Source organism: Eurosta solidaginis, chromosome 5 (assembly GCF_040869045.1).
Source record: "Eurosta solidaginis isolate ZX-2024a chromosome 5, ASM4086904v1, whole genome shotgun sequence".
In the NCBI taxonomy this organism is placed as follows: domain Eukaryota; kingdom Metazoa; phylum Arthropoda; class Insecta; order Diptera; family Tephritidae; genus Eurosta; species Eurosta solidaginis.
This window is the reverse complement of record NC_090323.1, coordinates 268,549,745-268,569,121: the sequence shown is the minus strand read 5'-3', so window position 1 is coordinate 268,569,121 and position 19,377 is coordinate 268,549,745. Positions and strand designations below refer to the sequence as shown.

The 19,377-nt window shown below is 35.8% G+C and overlaps 1 protein-coding gene across 6 annotated transcripts in view; it reads left to right on the top strand.

Moving 5' to 3' along the window:
- The window catches only part of Fhos (Formin homology 2 domain containing), a 206,518-nt gene that overhangs the window by 47,944 nt on the left and 139,197 nt on the right, over nucleotides 1-19,377 (top strand). Inside the window, exon 1 of one of the 6 annotated variants that reach the window (XM_067790422.1) lies at nucleotides 1,629-1,762. The exons of the other annotated variants lie outside the window; for them this stretch is intronic. Coding sequence (XP_067646523.1) covers nucleotides 1,739-1,762 — 24 coding nt within the window. The 5' untranslated portion in view covers nucleotides 1,629-1,738. Of the gene's footprint in view, nucleotides 1-1,628; nucleotides 1,763-19,377 lie in introns of those variants that run through there. 6 annotated transcript variants of the gene reach the window in all.

Genomic DNA, 19,377 nt, shown 5'->3' with positions numbered 1-19,377 from the left:
GAAAGTCAGTGAGCGCAGCGCAGCTAACGTAAACAGCGCGAGTATGTAATGTGCTTGCCACGCAGCAATGTGGAGCGTCGACTGTGAAAGGGGCGAGTCAATAGTTGGAGGCTGATTTCGTGTTCAGTCGTTTGACAACGCGCCGTGTAAGTGAAATAAACGCGCAACAGCCACCAAAACGGTAATAATCAAATATATATTTTCATGCATGTGATATATAAAAAAGTGTCACAAATTTACAAATTTCTTTAGATTCACTGAATGTTAAAAAAGTGAAGACCAAAAACATAAAAAAACTGTAAGTAGAAATTCCGTGTGCTTACTGTTTTTTTAAAAATAATTTGTCGAACGCGCGCGGTGCAAGGTGGTGGCTGTTAAAACTAAAAATAAATAAAACAAACAAAAAAAAAAGTGAAATCAGAGCAAAGGAATTATTCGAGTTGTCTTTAAGATAAATACTGCAGCTGCATAAATATAAATGAAGTGACGAGCTAATACGATCAGGCGGGCCGCTGCTGTTTGCGCAACGCTTGTCGTAGGGTGCACCAAGGTGTGCGTGCGTGTGTGTGTGACACGCGTTTCGTTTGTACTTAATTTGTATTTTAGTTTGGTGCATTTTTTGCCGGTTGGTGCGCGCTGCTAAGTGCGGCGGCATTTGAATGAGTTTTTAATTTGCTTAAAGAAAGGGTGCTCTCGCAGCGCATAGCGTGAAAAAACACGATGCGAATTTGGCACGCACTACAAAAACAAAAATAAATAAATACAACTTATTACATGTGCAGTGTAGTGTTGCGTGTGTGTGCGTTTGTTTGTAATTGTGAGCATAAAATTCAGCTAAAAGCAGTGCAAAAATCTGCGGGATTAACTCACGCAATGAGTTTGTCTGGTGCAAGTGCAATGCACTGACTGCTAGCGTACGCAGTTGTAAATGCAAATTTGTAATATGAAATGCATTTATTGTCCATTGAAGACTGCAAAGCGCCCTTAAGTGCATTTTAATTAATGCAAGTGTGATACACGTGATGATATGCAAAAAAAAAAGTGTAAAAAGAACTCAATCAAAAAATCGCATAAAAAGTGGACCTTAGCGAGCGCGAGCGTTTACGAGTGCTCCGAATGTAGATTGTGATTTGAAGTAAACGCTCTGAGGCTACAGCATTCAATCAGATAGACGGCAATTATCGATTAAAGCACACAGAAGTGATTGAACGGCAGTGGCCCAGCACGAACTCTAGCAAGGCAACGCCAGTTTATAATATATACACATACACACACGCACATTCATATGTTCTATGTTTTGCTGCAATAAAAAAGTGCAATTGCAATAATTGATTGATATGTGGCCGCTTGTGCAATGGATTTTACATAAAAGTTGTACGCAGTAAAGAATCAACTTAATTCTACAACAATTGCGAAGAAAATTTGCGAAAAAAAGTCACTCGCTTAAGTAATTTATAAATTGTTTCTTTTTATGTTAGTTATCGTTTCATTTCATTGAAATTTGAAGCTCTTAGAGCGCACAAATTGAGTGAACAATTACTGAAGGCTGAAAAGTACAGAGTTAATTAATAAATAATGGGACATACGCAACCAAAGAACGACAAAGTTCAATTTAAACAAATTAATATATTAGCATAAAATAAAGCAAGGAAGTTTAGAAAAAAGCGGTGTTCCACAAAACTTTAAATTAAATAAATCTGCAGAGCTCAACGCTGCCCTGTGTGCTAAGGGAGACATCATGTCTTCCTATCGTAGTAGTTATGTAAGTAAACTAATTTGATTGTGAAAATAAATACATTAAATAAATGAGTGGAACTAACTGAAAAACATCAGGTATGAGATAGAGATTTTATCAAGACCGACTCAGGTGAGGGGGCTGCGATCTAGTGGGACATCTTATATGCCGCAAAAATTCACGACAGGGTATAACCATCCTGAAAGTAGCGGTGGCTGGGGCAATTATTCTAAATTGGTACGTTAACAAAGCCTTACAAGAGTCAGAGTACAAATACTTTTGCAATATCAAGAGCCACACTACAAGACTACAATGAAAAGTGAACTGGAATTCTTTTCGGTAGACCTACAGCCGACACCCATAACTGATAAGTCTGCAGTGTTCATGGGCTCTAGGTACATAGGAAAATTCCATGTCAGCTCCCGGTTCTAGATAGTACACGACTCACTCACCTTTTTGGAAAATGGCAGCAGGTTGTTCGAAAAAGAGATTCGAATTATTCTTCTCTTTATCAACAACTTAAGTGGGTTGAACATAAATATATTATTATATAAGGGATTTATGGCATTACACCGTCTTTTGAATAGCTATTCAGCTAAACTACTCACTTTTAACTTTGTTCTTCTTTGTACTACTAATCGTATTAGAGTAGACCAAGAAAAAAAGAAACAACTTCAAAATTAATATATCTACTTTTTAATTTTTTAAGACTTGCTTTATTAAGTAAAGCCTTTGCGCAATATCCTTGTTATCGAACTCGCCTTAAGATATAAATTTGGGCTTGAAAGCACGTGGTATTTATAAAGCAATAGGACTAAGAATGGGAGGTCTTGACAGGCTATCCTTCACAAACCATTCATATATCTGCTTCAGCATCACCCTAGAGAGAGTAAAGAAAGGAAAACCTTTAGAAAACTTTGGACAATGAGATGGCACAAATTCCAGAAATATGCAGCAAGAAGACTTGAGCAACCTAAAGAGGCTACCACCGAAGATGAGTTGGAGGAGTGCAACAATTTCTTATCAAAAGCGCTGAAAACTGCGTACAACAGAGTTTGCCATCTGAGAAGATTCAAGGGAAAGGCAAATCCACCATGGAGTTTAGTCTTCTTCAAGGATAGGTAAAGAAGGTTTTTAAGATTTCTGGAGCGAATATATGGATCTGTTGAGGAAATCAGCAGGTTGAAGAGGCAGGCTTTCATGGATAAATTAGAATGCTCCAGCGAAACGGCAAGACTGAGGAAATCATGTCTAAGGGAGATGCAGACCAGGGTCTTTTTCTTAAATTATCGAATATTTGTAAAATTTAATTAGTTATATATGAATTTTACAATAATTTGTTTATTAAATTATTATATTTTATAATGATGGAAAAACTGAAGAGAACGCCTGATTCTTTTTAGTTTTTTTCATCATAATAAAAATATAATAATTCGATGACATAATACTGTGCAATTCGTCTAAGGCTCATTAATTTGTTTGAAGTAAATTGAACAGACGATTAAATCAAACTTATTAAATTATAAAAAATAAAAAAAGGATACTTAATTTAATTGACGAAATTTGAAAAAATTGCCCCTGCCATTTTTATTTCACTGCTGTAAGGGTGCTGGGCTTTGAATTCGTTCGCTGTGGAAGAACCATTTTAGTGGTCGATGTCCTATTGAATATCTAGGCTGAAACTGCAGACCTACTAGATATGTGAAACATTGGGCTGGGCACGAAAAAGCAATGGCAGAAAATAACGAGGTTAGATACTCATTCTGAAAGATATTAGAGATTATATAATGGCTGTATAATAATGCAGCGTGAATAAAAAGGAAGTATTTGATGTATAATCTGAAGAAGCAGGTTAAAGCATTGACATATTTACCGACCACCTGTATAAGGATGTAAGGCTAATCTTTTTGAGACGTAGTGCCGAAATTATCCCATAAGAGTCCCAAACTTATCCGCAATAGCCCCAAAATCATCGCGCAAGCAATCACGCACGTAGTTCCAAAACGATTCTAAAAACAATCCCGAACGGATCTCGAAGGCGTCCTGTAATAATCTAAAAAAAGACATGAATTAATACCAAAGTGGTTCCGTAAATATCGATCTAGTTTAAACAGACCCCGAACTACATTTTGCAGAGGTTTCAATATATTTATATTTGATTGCAATCTGCAAAGAAGTTTCAAACTCCAAATAATTTGTATGAGAAAATGTAACGTATAAGTAAACAAAGGAGGTCTAATTCGGTTTGCCGCTAGCTTTAAGGGAATATTAAATATAACGCAAGGAGTCGTATTTTTTGGTGAGTGTGAACCAGATTTCGTATGAAATAAGAGCATTCATACACCTCATAGAGTGAAAGTAAACCTGATTGCCTTTGTGCAATTTTTAGATATAGTGGTGAATGTGAACTCAAAGTGGCAGGGCATCATACATAATCTGGCCTTTAATCAGCAGACATTTTTACAGATTTGACATTATATCAATGCAATATTTACATCTGAAGGTGGCTTCACATGAAAAATAATGTAAACGTTTTCTTCCTTTGATAAAGATACTAAACTATGATGTATAATAGTGTTAGCATGTAGTCCAATAAACATCCGTAAAGATACACCAATAACTGTTAAATACTATAATTAAAAACAGATTTTATAGAGTCAAAATATTTATTCTCGTTAGTTTGTTATTGGCATGATTTTTCGTTCAAAATTTGCTCAATTTTAGTTTAATTGATCATGTTTAAACTTTTGTTCAATTAGTTTTTGTTGTAAAAAATTTGTTATAAATAGTTTTTGTTAAATGTTTGCATCTTATAACGTGTGTAAATATACACCACATGTGTTTGCAATTATGGACTTTGTATATCTAACGGTGGATTTATACACATTTGCGATCAGACGCATTTTTTTCAAAATTATTTGCTTTGCTTTCTGAAATTTCTTTTCATTGCTTAGCTATTACCATAACATTCGCATCGTCTTATTTCTTCGTTATTCTATTTTGTTTCCCAGTTGTTTAGTTTGTGGTTCTAATTTTAATTGATAATACCAAAGCTCTGTTAGTTTAGTGCCGAATCGATTCCTTTAGAAACGTTTTATAGGACACAGTTAAATAGACAAATGTTTCTAAATTTTTTATTTCTTGCCTACGACAGTTTTCTTTTTCGAACTTCTCAACTTGGCGTCATGATAATAGCACAGTTATTTGAAAAACCAATTAAAATTGTTTAATTTATCGATGTTATGTCATAATAGTTGACGATTTTGCTGGTTTTTTACAGAAGCGCTCAAAATGAAACTACAAAAGCAAGAAAGTAAATGTAAAGAAGATGAAAGACCAGAAGAAGAGCAAGAAAATGAGCATTATCGAAATGGCAACGGTTTGCTATCGATGAGCTGTATATTTGTTATCGACGGGATATCCGCGTTTGAGCCATTTCTTATCGGTGTGCTATCGAAGAGGTATAGACGAGATATCAGTTTTTTGTCGAAGTGCTATCTATAACAAACCTTATAAACTCCTTGTCGACTTGTTATCGGCTTATTATCTAAAAGTGGTCGATTTATTAACAAAAAATTTATCGAAGTTATCTTATCCACGAGGTATAGACGAGTTACCGATTTATTATGAAGTGTTGTGAACTTGGTATCGATAACAAAGGTTATTGATGTCTTATCGAAAAATTTTCCATTTACTATCGACGATGAATCTGATGACTTGGCAAAAACAAGCTTAAAACAAATCGATTAGTTGACGATAATTTCTATTTCGATAAAGCGCCGATAGTAAAACAATAACTTGTTGAGTATCAGTGGGTACCGATAAGAAGCTGCGTCCACAAACAGGCGTCTGACTTCAATGTCGATAATTGCCCCGCGAATACAGTTCTTAAAGAAAAATTTCCAGAACTCGCAGAAGAGGAACAGATTCCCCTAGGGAAGCGCGCGTCACTCTAGGTCAACTTCGATTTGGATACTGAATCAGGTTAAACTCTGACCTATCCAGAATCAACCCGACATATAAAATGTCTGTCCTGCTTGCAATGAGTCCCCATTGGGTTGGGCGAAGCACTGCTACAAAAACAAGAACAACAACAAGCTGCCGAAGTTTAACTTAAGAATCCCGAAAATATTTGTTTCTGGTAAGGTCACCTCCATTGTGATCTAACTTCAAACACTGGGCGAGTTTTAGTTAATATAAAAGCATGAGCTCTCTAGACATACATCTTGATGCTTCCACATCGAACTTAAGGATTACTTTGCCCTGAGACCATTTTTGTTTGCCATGAAAAGCTAGAAGAAATGATTCTAAAGAACCAAGTATTTTCATGAAAATTCATGATTTCAACTTTATTGTAAGATAAATTTCTTACAGTAGGCTGCTATCCAAACAAAGAGCAACAATTTAATGATCACCTTTGCAACAATCGTTTACTCCCAATGGCACCAAAAAAGCAATGCCAGTTATAATGCGCCCTCCATGGCGTATGAGTGACCCTAAACAGCTTTTACTAAAAAAATTGCAAAATTATAATTTCGTGTGCGCCCAATAGCCTAATGTTAATGAGAGAGCGTACTTCCTCTTTTTTAGCTAAAATAACAATAAACAATTGTAATAAATTAATTGTAGTGGACGTCTAGTTAACTATGCGCTTATGACGGCACATCATCTTTTCCCCTCACCCACCACAAATCATCAATTATTTTCAATTTAATTTATTATTACAAGTACAACAAATATGAGTTTTTCACTTTGCAGTGTTAATAAAATAAATTTCAATTGTTGCTGTAATAAGTGCAAGTATCGTTGGAGAATCATTAATTACTTTGTGGCACGATATGACAGCACGTGCATTTGTAACAAAGGCATTCAGTTCATTTGGATTCGATTATATGACTCTGTTGTAGTTGTTGTTGTTGTAGCAATAAGGACCCTCCCCGAAGGCCTTGGGGAGTGTTATCGATGTTGATGATACTCTGCTTGATGCAGATCCGGCACGTTCTGGTACCAAGCAGACCATCTCGGGAACGATTTGGTATGACCACATGCGACCTTCTAGGCCATCCCACCCTCCCACCCCGTAGTTCCATGAGGAGTTCGGGGTCGCCAGAGCCACGGCTGTTAATGAAACAGATTCACCATGGATAGGTGAGGTTGACAATTGGGTTGGAGAAACTATATATTGCGCTGGCAACCCCTTGAATCTATTTGGTATTTTAGTGGCCTATTACGACAGGCATACTTACCGCGGGTATATTCTAACCCTTTTGGAGTCCTTTAAATTAAAAATCGTATTCTCTTCAATTTTCAAAATCTTTTCTCCCTGTGGTACACATCTAAATAGGATCTGTATTTAACAGGGTTTTCGATGCCTTTTCTTGCTCCGGTAGGCATACACCATTCGTCAGCGTTGAAACAACAATGTAGTAAGACAATAATAACAATAATAATGTTGAAACTGACTTTATTTCTAAGAACTTTGCGTTTGCAGCACCAGAGAGTTTAAACAGAGCCAAATGTTTTATTTACTTTGCTGTGTTATCTTTTTGCTTAAAAATTTCTCAGTGTGGGCCACTTCATTCAAGTTTCTGGAAATCCTCAATTAATTATAAATAATCTTGAGACATTGGTTGATTGTAGTGCAAAGGCTAATAAATTTCAGTGCACTGTTTTTTGTTTTTATTCTTAATGATTGCCGGCGACGGCTATAGCATGAAGCAGATGAGTATTCCTAGTTATTAGTCGTCGGTGTTGAAAGGACAAGCTGACGTTGGTTTGAGTTTGTAGAAAGCAATCACATTAATTTTCCTTAGTACTTCTGACATTTTTATTGTGAGCTATATATATGTAATACTTTTTAATGGTGGAGGAGTTTATGACAAAAAGGCACCTTTTGAGATGCTCTGTAATAGCTGGGATAAAAAGCTGATTGATTTAAGTAGATTAATGGAAACATAGTAGTGATAGTCTTATGACTTTCAAGTCTTATATATAAAATTCTCATATTACAGTGTTTGTGGTTGAACTCATTCGAAGCGGTTCGACCGATTTTCCTTAAGTTTTGTTAGCATATTGAGTAGAGCTCGGATCTTATCTGTTCTTTATATCCATTAAAAAAAAAAAATTTGTACAGCTTAGAATTGGCGCTGGCATTGGGATCCAGACTTGAACTCGGAATCGGACTGAGGGAATGGAGAAGAGTGAAAAGAACTAGGGAAAATAAAATTGAGGAAGGATTAAAGATACTAAGAAAGAGATAGAGTTAGAGTTAGACGAAGATATGGAGATAGGAAAAGATCGAATGGGCGATGGAGAAGGAGAGGGAGCTGGAGAGAATAGAAGGGATGGAAAAGAGGAAAGAGGGACGAAGGGGGAGAATGATACGAAGAAAGATGGGTGAATTAAAGAATAAAGAAGGGAAGGGGAGCGACGGGAAGCGATAATAAGAGGCAAAAACGTATCAAAAGTTATGCAGCTAGACCGAAGGTAGGGCAGAACAACATCTGCCGGGGCTGCTAGTATATAAACAAAGTCAAAGTTGCAAATTCTTTAAATGGTGTTTGTAATTCAATAAGAAGGGACAAACCCCATCCAAGTGGTTGCGCTGGAGAAGTCATGCTATACGAATAAGAAAAATCGCGCTAAACCGGAAAGATTTCTAACTTGCACCAACGTGGTCAGCAAAGGAAGGTGGATACATGTATGTAAAAGTATAACTTGATCTCCTTTGATGTTCTCAATAGGCGTCATTTATTGCTAAGAAGGAATGTCTGAGGGGCTTTTCTAAGAGGCGTTCAAGCACGAATGATTATAGAAGTTGCAAAAGTATACATTTATAAAAAAATTAAGAAATGTACAATTAGCGTCAGCAATAGACTGGGTCGAAAAAAAATGTTACTAATATCCGCCCCTAAATTTAAAAATTATGTTGAGAGGGTTTCGGAAAATTTTGTTTTTATTTTTCTTGATCCTTGGAAATACAGCCGAAAAGGTTTTCTCGTTGTAACTTGGTTATTTGACGTCCGATTTTTAAAATTGATATGCCATTATTTTTGCCGTGAGAAGCTTCACATTTCCGTTTAATATCCTTTTAAGCTATGAAGTCGTTTTCACATGATTAGGTCAGCTAACAAAATTTTACCCCGCCTAAAGTATTCTTTTTTCCTTACCAAACGAAAGTACTTAAAAATTCAAGAAAATGGTGCTTTCAAACCATATTACTAAAATAATAAACAAAGAAGTTATAGCACTTTCAATATTTATTGCAACTGTTATTTTACCTGATTTGTATTATACTTAGAGCTGAAACTCATGATATTTTTGGAGGAAAAATTATTATTAGGGTTTGCATTGAAAGGTTAATAAAGATATGCCAAATATCATAAATAGGCGAAGTCAAAGTAAATAAGTGAGTCGAACTGTTGTTTCGTATTTATAATAATAACACTATGCGTCAAAATCAACTTTTTTCTGGGTATTGGACACAACCCACTTTTTTGTAGAGATTGAGGCTTAAGTAAACAAAGTATTATCTCCGTCTTTCGAAGTTAGCCTCCAAAAAATAGATATCGGCTTTCGAAGTTCAAAATTCTACATTTTGAAATTTTTATTTTTTTTTTGTTAACGCGTTCTGCAAATTGAAAAAGTAAAAATGTTGTCGTGGTCCGCTCTTTTCCATTATTTGAAGGGCTGAATTCTTTTTTTGAGAAATTTGGTATAACAGCTGTTGTGGTGTAGAATTTCGAACTTCGAGGCTAACTTCGAAAAACGGAGATAGTACTTTGTCTACTTAAGCCTCAATCTCTACAAAAAAGTGGGTTGTGCCCAATACCCAAAAAAAAGTTGATTTTGTCGCATAGTGTTATTATTATCTCAACATAATCTTTAAATTTAGGGTCGGACATTAGCAACTTTTTTCTTTTGTATAGGGACCAACCCAGTTTAGTCAGCAATATCAAATAACAAATATTTTGCCATCAAAATATGTCTTCAAACACTTTTAAATAAATTACACGACCTTCATACTAAGCTAGCACTTCTTATGCTTTTTGCAATGCCAGACGCCAAATTATTTACTTTTAATGTGCTAAATACATAACTGAATTGATGTTAAGTATGAAAGGATTACGTTTGTTATAATATTACGTTATAAAACAATCTGCATTATTTCCCTGCAGATCTGGTAATGTGGCGCATGAGTTCCCATGCATTTCGATGCCCAATCCCCGATCCGATTTGGCCAAAGGGGGGAATCTGGTCATGCTATACTAAATATGATAGATAAAATAAATGTATAAAATATATATATTAAAATTATAAAATATAATAACTTAAAACTCCTAAGGAAAATATCAATATTTTGGAGGCTAACTTTCAAAAACGGGGAAATAATTTTTTTGCTTTTGGACTCTACAAAAAATTTGGTTTAGTGCAATACCTAGAAAGAAAAGTTATTTTGATCCTAACGTCCAATTAGGCTATATTATATTTACTTAAAATTCTTAAATACAACTCTGTTTATATTTTCACGCGTATATTGGAAATGTATACAAACATACATATGTACGAAAAATTATATTGCTATTTCTAGGTGCGAAAAACCTTTCGCTCTTGTTTTTATTACAAACAAACTTTTATGAATGTTCGTTTATTAGAGTTCGCCGCACAGTGGTTCAGGATGAAACAAAGTATGGATGGAAGAAATGTAAAAACTATATTTTTGATATCTTTCCTAATTAGTTGATTGAATTGGTGTTTCGAAAATTTTATTCCAATTTCGCTGTTTAGTATAAAGTCTTCAGGAAAAATTGGAATTGGTTTCTTGTAGTAGGATTAATAAATTATTTGGGTGGAAATGTAGCATGAGGTGATTCAAATGAACCAACCGGCCAGAGGTATCTCGACATCCGACAAGAGGTGGCGGCTGCCCAACGCTTGCTTAGCTGACTCGAGGGTTAATTTTAAAGAGGCAGACTGCACGAGGGGTGTACCAAAGCTGGCATTCACCTCCAGTATACATTTATTATCTCGTGCCAAAAGATCGGCGTTATAGTTGACAATTTTAAAGCCCAGCGCTGTGATAATTGCCGGACTCTCCGATGTTAAACTCCCCAACGCACTGCAAAGCATTCCACCCACCACATTATTGACAGCGGCGACTTCTACTAGAATACGCTACGGGAGTCAGACAGCATAGAATTTAGGCTGCTTCAAGTTACTGACAGTATGCGTCTCTTCTACTTTCCCATACAGCTTTTACATATTCGTTAACAAGTTCACCAAACCCCCGCCTCAAATGTGTTCCAAAACCTACTCAGCCCTGGTGCACAATACTTTCATAAAGCATACGTATTTAGGTTACGGTTGTATTTCTAATTTTGTGTTCATTGGTGTTGTGCGAGGAGCTTCGCTGATTACAATCATGACCATTCTTTGTACAGTTTGTAGCCTTTTAAAATTGGATACAGTGTCCAGTGCGTTCTAACAATACCAACACCTCACAGACAAGGATCGCCTTGATCACCATGCTATATAACCAGTCCACCACTTTGGAGAGAGCCTCCGGCATTTTCCAATAGCCTAGGGTAGCAGTACAAGGCTTCTCCATCATTATCTTCTATATTAAGCGTCCATGCCTGCTTGCTGTCGAGTATAATGTCAAGGTACGTCACTCTGCCAGTGGTGGTTTTGAAAGTAGGGTTCTTTTCCCTCCTAGTAAATAGAACAAAGATTGCTAGATTATCCGCATATGCCACCACTTGGCACCCTGTACAATTGAGGCCTTGGAGTAGTGCTCTTACGACCGTGACCCATCGGAGGGGAGACACAACACCCATTGTTCCCCTTTTTACCCATTTCTGATTAACTGAATCTCCCCAATCCGCTGATACAGTCCTACCTTCCAAAAGTCTGTTGAAAAGCAGGATTAGAGAATTTCGACTTTCAACCTTGTCAGAGCGCTATAGACAGTAGTCTGCAGTGTCAAGAACGGCGCCAACAATGCTTGAGTGACAGCTTAATAACCGAATAGAGGTATATTTGAGGAGACCTTTCTTTATACATAATAGGCACGTTACGTTTCCGATAATCGCTCCCGATGAATCCTACCAGCGCTTTTAAAAGGGACAAATATACACTGATCAGACTGAAATCCTTGGGAGAGACATAAATCTTTTTATATTATATTATTACATTATATTATAATAGCAAGATATGTTGTTGAAAAGCGCTCCGACATATTTTGTTTTCGAGCTTTAGTTGCCCTAACCATGCCCAAGTTTTGTCAAAATTTTAATAAAATGTAACCACCTTTTCCCAAAATATTTTTAGCTTTAAATTTGATTTTGTTGGTCAGAATAAGACTTGCTCACCCTAATGCGATCTGAATACATGCGGTACATGCACGTTCCTTTGCTTTTTAAAATTATTTTATTTTATTTTGGTGTTTTTTTACAATTACTACGTATAAAGTGTAAATTCGGCAAGTTGGTGCGCGATTGTTTACACTTGATGAAATCTTCTGAGTGAATGTGTGCCAAATATTACTTAATCTATATTCTCTAATACATAAGAAAAGAGCGCACAGTCTTTCAACGCCTTATCAAAAAGCATATGCAAATAAAACATAAGAAGGATAAATGTTTTAAACAAAAGAATACAGAAATTAGCTGCCAAATTACAGCTTGCAAAACTTTTAAATTACCTTCTTTTAAAAGTGAGCGGTGCTACGCCCATTGTCCAAATTTTACTAATTTTCTATTCTGCGTCATTAGGTCAACCCAGCTACTAAGTTTCGTCATTTTATCCGTCTTTGGTAATGAATTATCGCACTTTTTCGGTTTTTCGAAATTTTCGATATCGAAAAAGTGGGCGTGGTTATAGTCCGATTTCGTTCATTTTAAATAGCGATCTGAGATGAGCGCCCAGAAAGCCACATACCAAATTTCATCAAGATACCTCAAAATGTACTCAAGTTATTGTGTTTACGGACGGACGGACGGACATACGGACGGGCGGATATGACTAAAAGAATTTCATTTTTCGCCCAGATCGTTTTTATATATAGAAGTCTATACCTATCTCAATTAGTTTATGCCGTTACGGGGTACCATTATGCGAACAAAATTAATATAATCTGTGAGCTCTGCTCTGCTGAGTATAAGAAATAAAAGCTCTCATCTTCTGGCAGCCTGGGTAGCGTAGGAAGAATAATTACTTCTAATAATTATAAAGTTATGAAATAAGAAATCGAATGTAATAGTTAGGTTCGAACTCACCTGAGCTGGGCTATAAGACTTGGTGCCAAAAGGACTTCCTTGAAAAACCTATTGGTATATATTTACCTATAAAAACATTCCTTGGAATTTACACTTCACCTTTTCTTCAAAAAACTTGACAAGAGTAATAAAATGCAATAAATCAGAAAGGCATTGCAAATAGACTTCAATCAGGCCACTAAAGCAATTAAAAATTGCAAATAAAATCATAAAGTGATTTGTGCCATATGCCGCAAATGTGCGCCACTTGCTTTAATGATCCATAGCGATCCACTCAAAACAACACGAAGCAGGAGCTCAAAGCAATGGGAGCACCACGACGGCATGGAGTAAAGTATTGATATTTGGCGTATGGCCGCTGCTGAGTGCGTGAAAAATGCCTCTACGCTTACATCCGTTGCACACACACACACACACTCATATACTAATCGTATGTTGCGACATTGCCTCGAAGATGTGGTAAATGTCAACGTCTCAATGGCATTCCAGCATAAAAATAGGAAATGTTGTTCTATTTAAAATTTTCTTTGGAATTTGGAATGAGAACAAAAACAAACAAAAATAGAAAAAATGTTAATCCAATGCATCTTATAAACGGAAAAATTGCATGAGAAGGCACATAAAATAAAAACATTGAAAATTAAAAGAAAAACAAGTAAGGACGGGACTGTCTTCGGCTGTGCCGAAGACTTCATATCTTTCATGAATGTGGCTGAACAATAATCTTATCCCGTTCGTAATCTCCAAATAATGCGCTGTATAAGATAAGAAATATCTAGTGAACAGATCTACATACCTAAACGATTTTTAAGATAAATATAAGAAAATGGCAAAAAACCTCCTTATCTGAACGATCGGTTGTATGGGATATAACTATATATATAAATATATCTTCTATGATATATTAGAAAATATATCACCGAGTTTCACGTTTATACTTTCTAAATTGCGGCAGGAATGACCAAGATCGTCTTATCTGAACGATCGGTTGTATGAGAGATATATGTTATAGTGTTCCGATCCTACCGGATCCGACAAATGTCTAATATAATACAAAAATACATCCTTGTGCCAAAATTTCATTGAGATATCAAGATAACAGACAGACGGACGGACGGACAGACGGGCATGGCTATATCGTCTCAGTTCGTCGCCCTGATCAATTCGGTATACTTAATGGTGAGTCTATCTTCTATATTTCTCAACGTTACAAACATCGGACCAAACTTAATATACCATTTCATGTTCGTGAAAGGTATATAAATATGTATCACTGCTTGGAACTTGCTTAAGAATATCGAACAACTAAGTACCTGAAGGGAACGTAGTTCTTTTAACTTCGAAGGCGTAGATATGTGAATATGTTGTTCGTAAATTTGCCTAACATTATAACATTTGCGATTATGAAATAGTGGAGGTCTGATAAATCCAATTGATTTTACATATGTTAGTTAAGGTAAGGATGAACTTGATGGACGAGATTACTTAACAGCTCTACACCTATACCAAATTTGGGTTTTTTGTGCTGACGTTCATTTTCCTGTCATTTGTTACGCCATTTAGCTTGGATCGAGTTACTTCGTGGGGCTAATAAATTTAGTTACAGGCTTTATTTCAAGGCATGGTTGACCGATGGTCGCAAAAATTTTCCTCTCGTCCTTATTGCAATGAAAATTGTTTTAAAATTTTTCGTTTTAGTGTTGACCTCCACATTTATACTTTGCAACATCAAAATTTTAGAAATAAGGTTTTTCAACAAGAAGAAAATTTTTCTAAGCGGGGTCGCCCCTCGGCAGTGTTTGGCAAGCGCTGCGAGGGTATTTCTGCCAAGCTCTCAGTGAAAGCTATTCCTGCTTCGCAGTAGCTGGCGTCAAATGAGAGCAAGTAGGGAAATAAAGTCTTCTCCCGGCTGCCGCTCCCGTCCCTCTATTTCTAAATGCATGTTCATAAAGGTATGGGTAAAGTTCAAACAGCTCCTCATTAAATACCGCTGCATTCACGGACAAGATCAAAAATATTCCGGATATGTTTTTTCTCTGATACTTTAAAAGTCATTTCATCTCATCTGGACACGATCCATGACTAAAAACCACATGCCAAGATAGATATGATGAGAAACTTATCGAGCGTAATTTTTACGACAAGAATTTACTTTTCAGTTGCTTGTTTAATTAAAAGTAGAATTTTTCTTGCAAGAAAGACCATACGTTTGTTTCCGTTGTCAAAGCTGGTTTCTGGGTTAGACAAAGTTCTGAGCAGCTTTGATTTTTTTTATAGATCAAAAGTGACGTGGCCGCCAAGCCGCAAATGACCGGATTCTTACTCTGATAACGGCAATCACTCCATCTTGGCCTCCTCAATAGCAGGTCAACTTGTTTCGTCTCTTCATTTAAGCCAAAGGACACAAAAATTAACTTTTTAACTGTAATCAGACAAAGAAATCACACAATACAGATTTGTCTTACCAGTAACCTCAATTGAATATAAATTGCTCAGAGAGGTCGTTCCTTACTTTCATGGAGCAGATGGCGTTTGGTAATAACTTATAAAATTTGCAGGGAACTCTTAATCGGATATAGAAGGATTCTCTTATTGTAAGTATTCTCCGGAATGTGGCGTATTATGAAAATCTGGCCAATAGTAGATATGTCTGGCCTGAAGCCACACTGCAAATGTACATATATATTTTGACCTTGTCGCACAATACGCTTGATAGAACCCTATAAATAATACTAAGTAAACTGGATCTGCGGAAATTTGCTGGAAAGCCTCTTAGGCGCTGGAACGGGCTCATCCACATATTAGCTGATGCATGTCCTTTATCAATTCTTTGCCACCGTGTTTGAGCAGCTTTGGCATATAGTCTACATTTTGCGGCCTTTTGTTATTTTTAGACTGCACATTGCCATTCTCTTTTGGGGTTTTACTTACTTTTGCTTATTTTTGTTTAAGTAGAACGAGTTCATATTTTCCGGTTCCTTGAGACATTAGTTTCATAAATAGTAATTGAAGGCTTGATATAATTTTCTTTTTAATAGTATATTGACATAAATTTCCCCTGCATAAAAAGTTTGATATGACCATAACTAGCAGTAAGAGAACTCCCCGTTGCAAGATGATTGTATAACAAGTCGATTTTCCTCCTAACTATGTGTTAAATCTTATTTGTGTATCCTTTGCATAAACTTCCCTAGAAATGTGGGCCTCCGCAGGCTTGTTAAGGCTGAAGCGATAGCTTCCGTAGAAACATCATTAAAGACACCGTCATTATCCATGAATTCCATATGAGAGAAGTATGTAGAGGAAGCATTTGGATCTTTTAATAAAATTCTCCTTGAGTGTTTTTATACCCAGCTGCACTCGTACACAGGGTATTATAACGTTGATTGGATAACGGTTGGTTGTAAAGGTATAAAGGAATCGAGATAGATATAGAGTTCCATATATCAAAATCATCAGTATCGGAAAAAAATTTGATTGAGCCATGTCCGTCCGTCCGTCCGTCTGTCCTTTAACACGATTACTTGAGTAAATATTAAGATATCTTCACCAAATTTGGTACACGAGCTTATTTGGACGCAGAATAGATTGGTATTGAAAATGAGCGAAATTGGATGATAACCACGCCCACTTTTTCTATATATAACATTTTGGAAACACACAAAGAACTTGATTTTTTAGTAAATAATACACCTAGAATGTTGAAACATGACGTGTAGACTGATATTGAGACTCTTGATAAAAATTTGAAAAAAAAAATTTTAAAATGGGCGTGGCACCGCCCACTTTTGATAAAATCAATTTTACAAATATTCTTAATCATAAATCAAAAATCGTTAAACCTATCGTAACAAAATTCGGCAGAGGTTGCCTTTACTATAAGGAATGCTTTGAAGAAAAATTAACGAAATCGGTTAAAGACCACGCCCATTTTTATATAAAAGATTTTTACAAGGGTCGTGGACGAATAAAATAAGCTCTATCTTTGCAAAAGAGCTTTATATCAATGGTATTTCATTTCCCAAGTGGATTTATAACAATAAATAGGAAAAATTTCAAATTTAAAAAAATGGGCGTGCCACCGCCCCTTTTATGACTAAGCAATTTTCTATGCTTTGGGAGCCATAACTCGAAGAAAAATTAGTTTAGAATAGGACCATGTGTATAAGTATTATTGCGCAGCCTTGTAACACTATTAAGCACACAAAACAAACAACAACTGCATTTCAAGTGTATAGCTGGGTATGTAATGTTCGGTTTCACCCGAACTTAGACTTCCTTACTTGTTAATATTTAAAGAACAAAATATGAAAGTCGCCACGGTATTTAGAAGACCATTTTTTAGACTGAGAAGCTTTTCCTGGCTTCTGAGATAAAGCTGACTCAAAGCCTCTTTATATTGCGGGTTCATAACGTCGCCTTAGGAAGTTAAGTTGCTAATGTATGAGTTAAAGATGTTCAAAGTTGAGAAGGACATGTCTAGCTTCTTCCTGTAGATTGGTTGCTACACCACCTGTATTGTTAAGAACTACTCCCCTTACTGTGGTAGTTATTTCATAAAAAATAAAGACCTAAGACTTACACAATAGTTTATAAGCAACAAAACTGACGTATAAAGGATTTTATCACAAATTACGCTACGTGACAACATCAACTTTTTTTCTGGGTATTGAACCAAACCCACTTTTTTGTGGCTTAAGTAGGCAAAGTACTATCTCTGTTTTTCGAAGTTAGCCTGCAAAAAATAGATATCGGCTTTCGAAGTTCGAAATTCTACATTTTGAAATTTTTACTTTTTTTTTTGTTAATGCGTTCAGCAAATTGAAAAAGTAAAAATGTTGTCGTGGTCCGCTCTTTTCCCTTATTTTAAGGGCTGAATTCTTTTTTTGAGAAATTTGGTATAACAGCTGTTATGATGTAGAATTTCGAAATTCGAAAGCCGATATCTATCTTTTGGAGGCTAACTTCGAAAAACGGAGATAATACTTTGTCTACTTAAACCTCAGACTTTACAAAAAAGTGGGTTTGGTTCAATACTTTTGAAACATATTTCCGTTCGCCCAATAGAGTTCTATGTTGAATCAAGGAAAGGAAAATGGCTCGTATAATATTCTTGGAAAGCCCTTTCGTAGTTCATGCAAAAATCGTATAATGACTGACCACGCGATCTCTTTAACCGCCACTGTTCATTTTTATGTTAATCTGTCGGCGCTCATTGTAAGTCAGTGCCAATTATAATCTTGCGGATATTGAAATAATAGAAATTAATCTGTTTACACATCCAAAATTAATTGAAAACCATTGGTGAGGTGAAGCGCTACCAACAACAAGTCCATTTAATGGTTTCGAGTCGACAAGAAAAAGTCCATAAAATACATACAAACAAATGTAGTCACAGATAAATATAGGAAAGTTTCTGGCAGTAAGAATATTCAAGGGTTGGGTGGAGGGGCGAGGTGAAGCATACCAAAACAATTGACAAGAAAACGCATATGCGAGTAGAGAAAATATTCGTTCTTTCCGATTTGTCTGCACTTTTAGCTAATCCAGCGGCAGAGTTTTGCTTATATAGTTTGTACTGGTGGATTTGCTATGCGTGAAGAAATTTTTGAATGTCACTAATGCATCTGGTCTCTGATTGAGCTCATTCTTAGAAGAAGGCGATAGTGATTCCATGCAATTCCATGCTCCAGTGCAATGTGTTGCATGTTGCGCTGCTCTTAATCGTGATTGTTCGTGAAGTGTTTAATTGATTTCATGTCATTGTGAAAATATAATTAAACATTATTTATGGCGCAATGCTACAGCTTAACTTATTTTTTGTGTGGAAGGTCAAATCTTTTGGAGTTTTTTTAAATTTGTGAATATCAGTGTTATATCTTTGCACGATTGTGCATATGTGAAAATTGAATTTTGGATAAATATGGTTTTGACTTATTTAGGAACATTTTTCTGTCATTGCTTGTCAGATTTGAGTTTGGAAAAATCGGTTTGGAAATTGCTCCATTTTCTGTTTAGGATAACGGAAACTAACAAAGGAAGGCAGAAAACCATTCAAAATTAAATAAAACTTTTTACGTGTGGAAATAAAAAGAGGTACAGAGGTACTGTATTTTATTTCAAATATTTACAAATACTTTCAGGAATCATTTCAGAATTAATTTCACACATTTGTAGATTTGAGTGAGATTCTCCACATACTTTGCGGACTATTTTTGGAACATGTTCGTCACAAGTCCGGGACTTTTTCAGACTTATTTTTAAAACTTTTTCTGAACTCCAGACAAATTAGTACTATTTTTGAAACCAGTTCAAAATGTTTTGGGTTTGATTTTGGGATAGTTTATGGATCTTCTTAGATACATA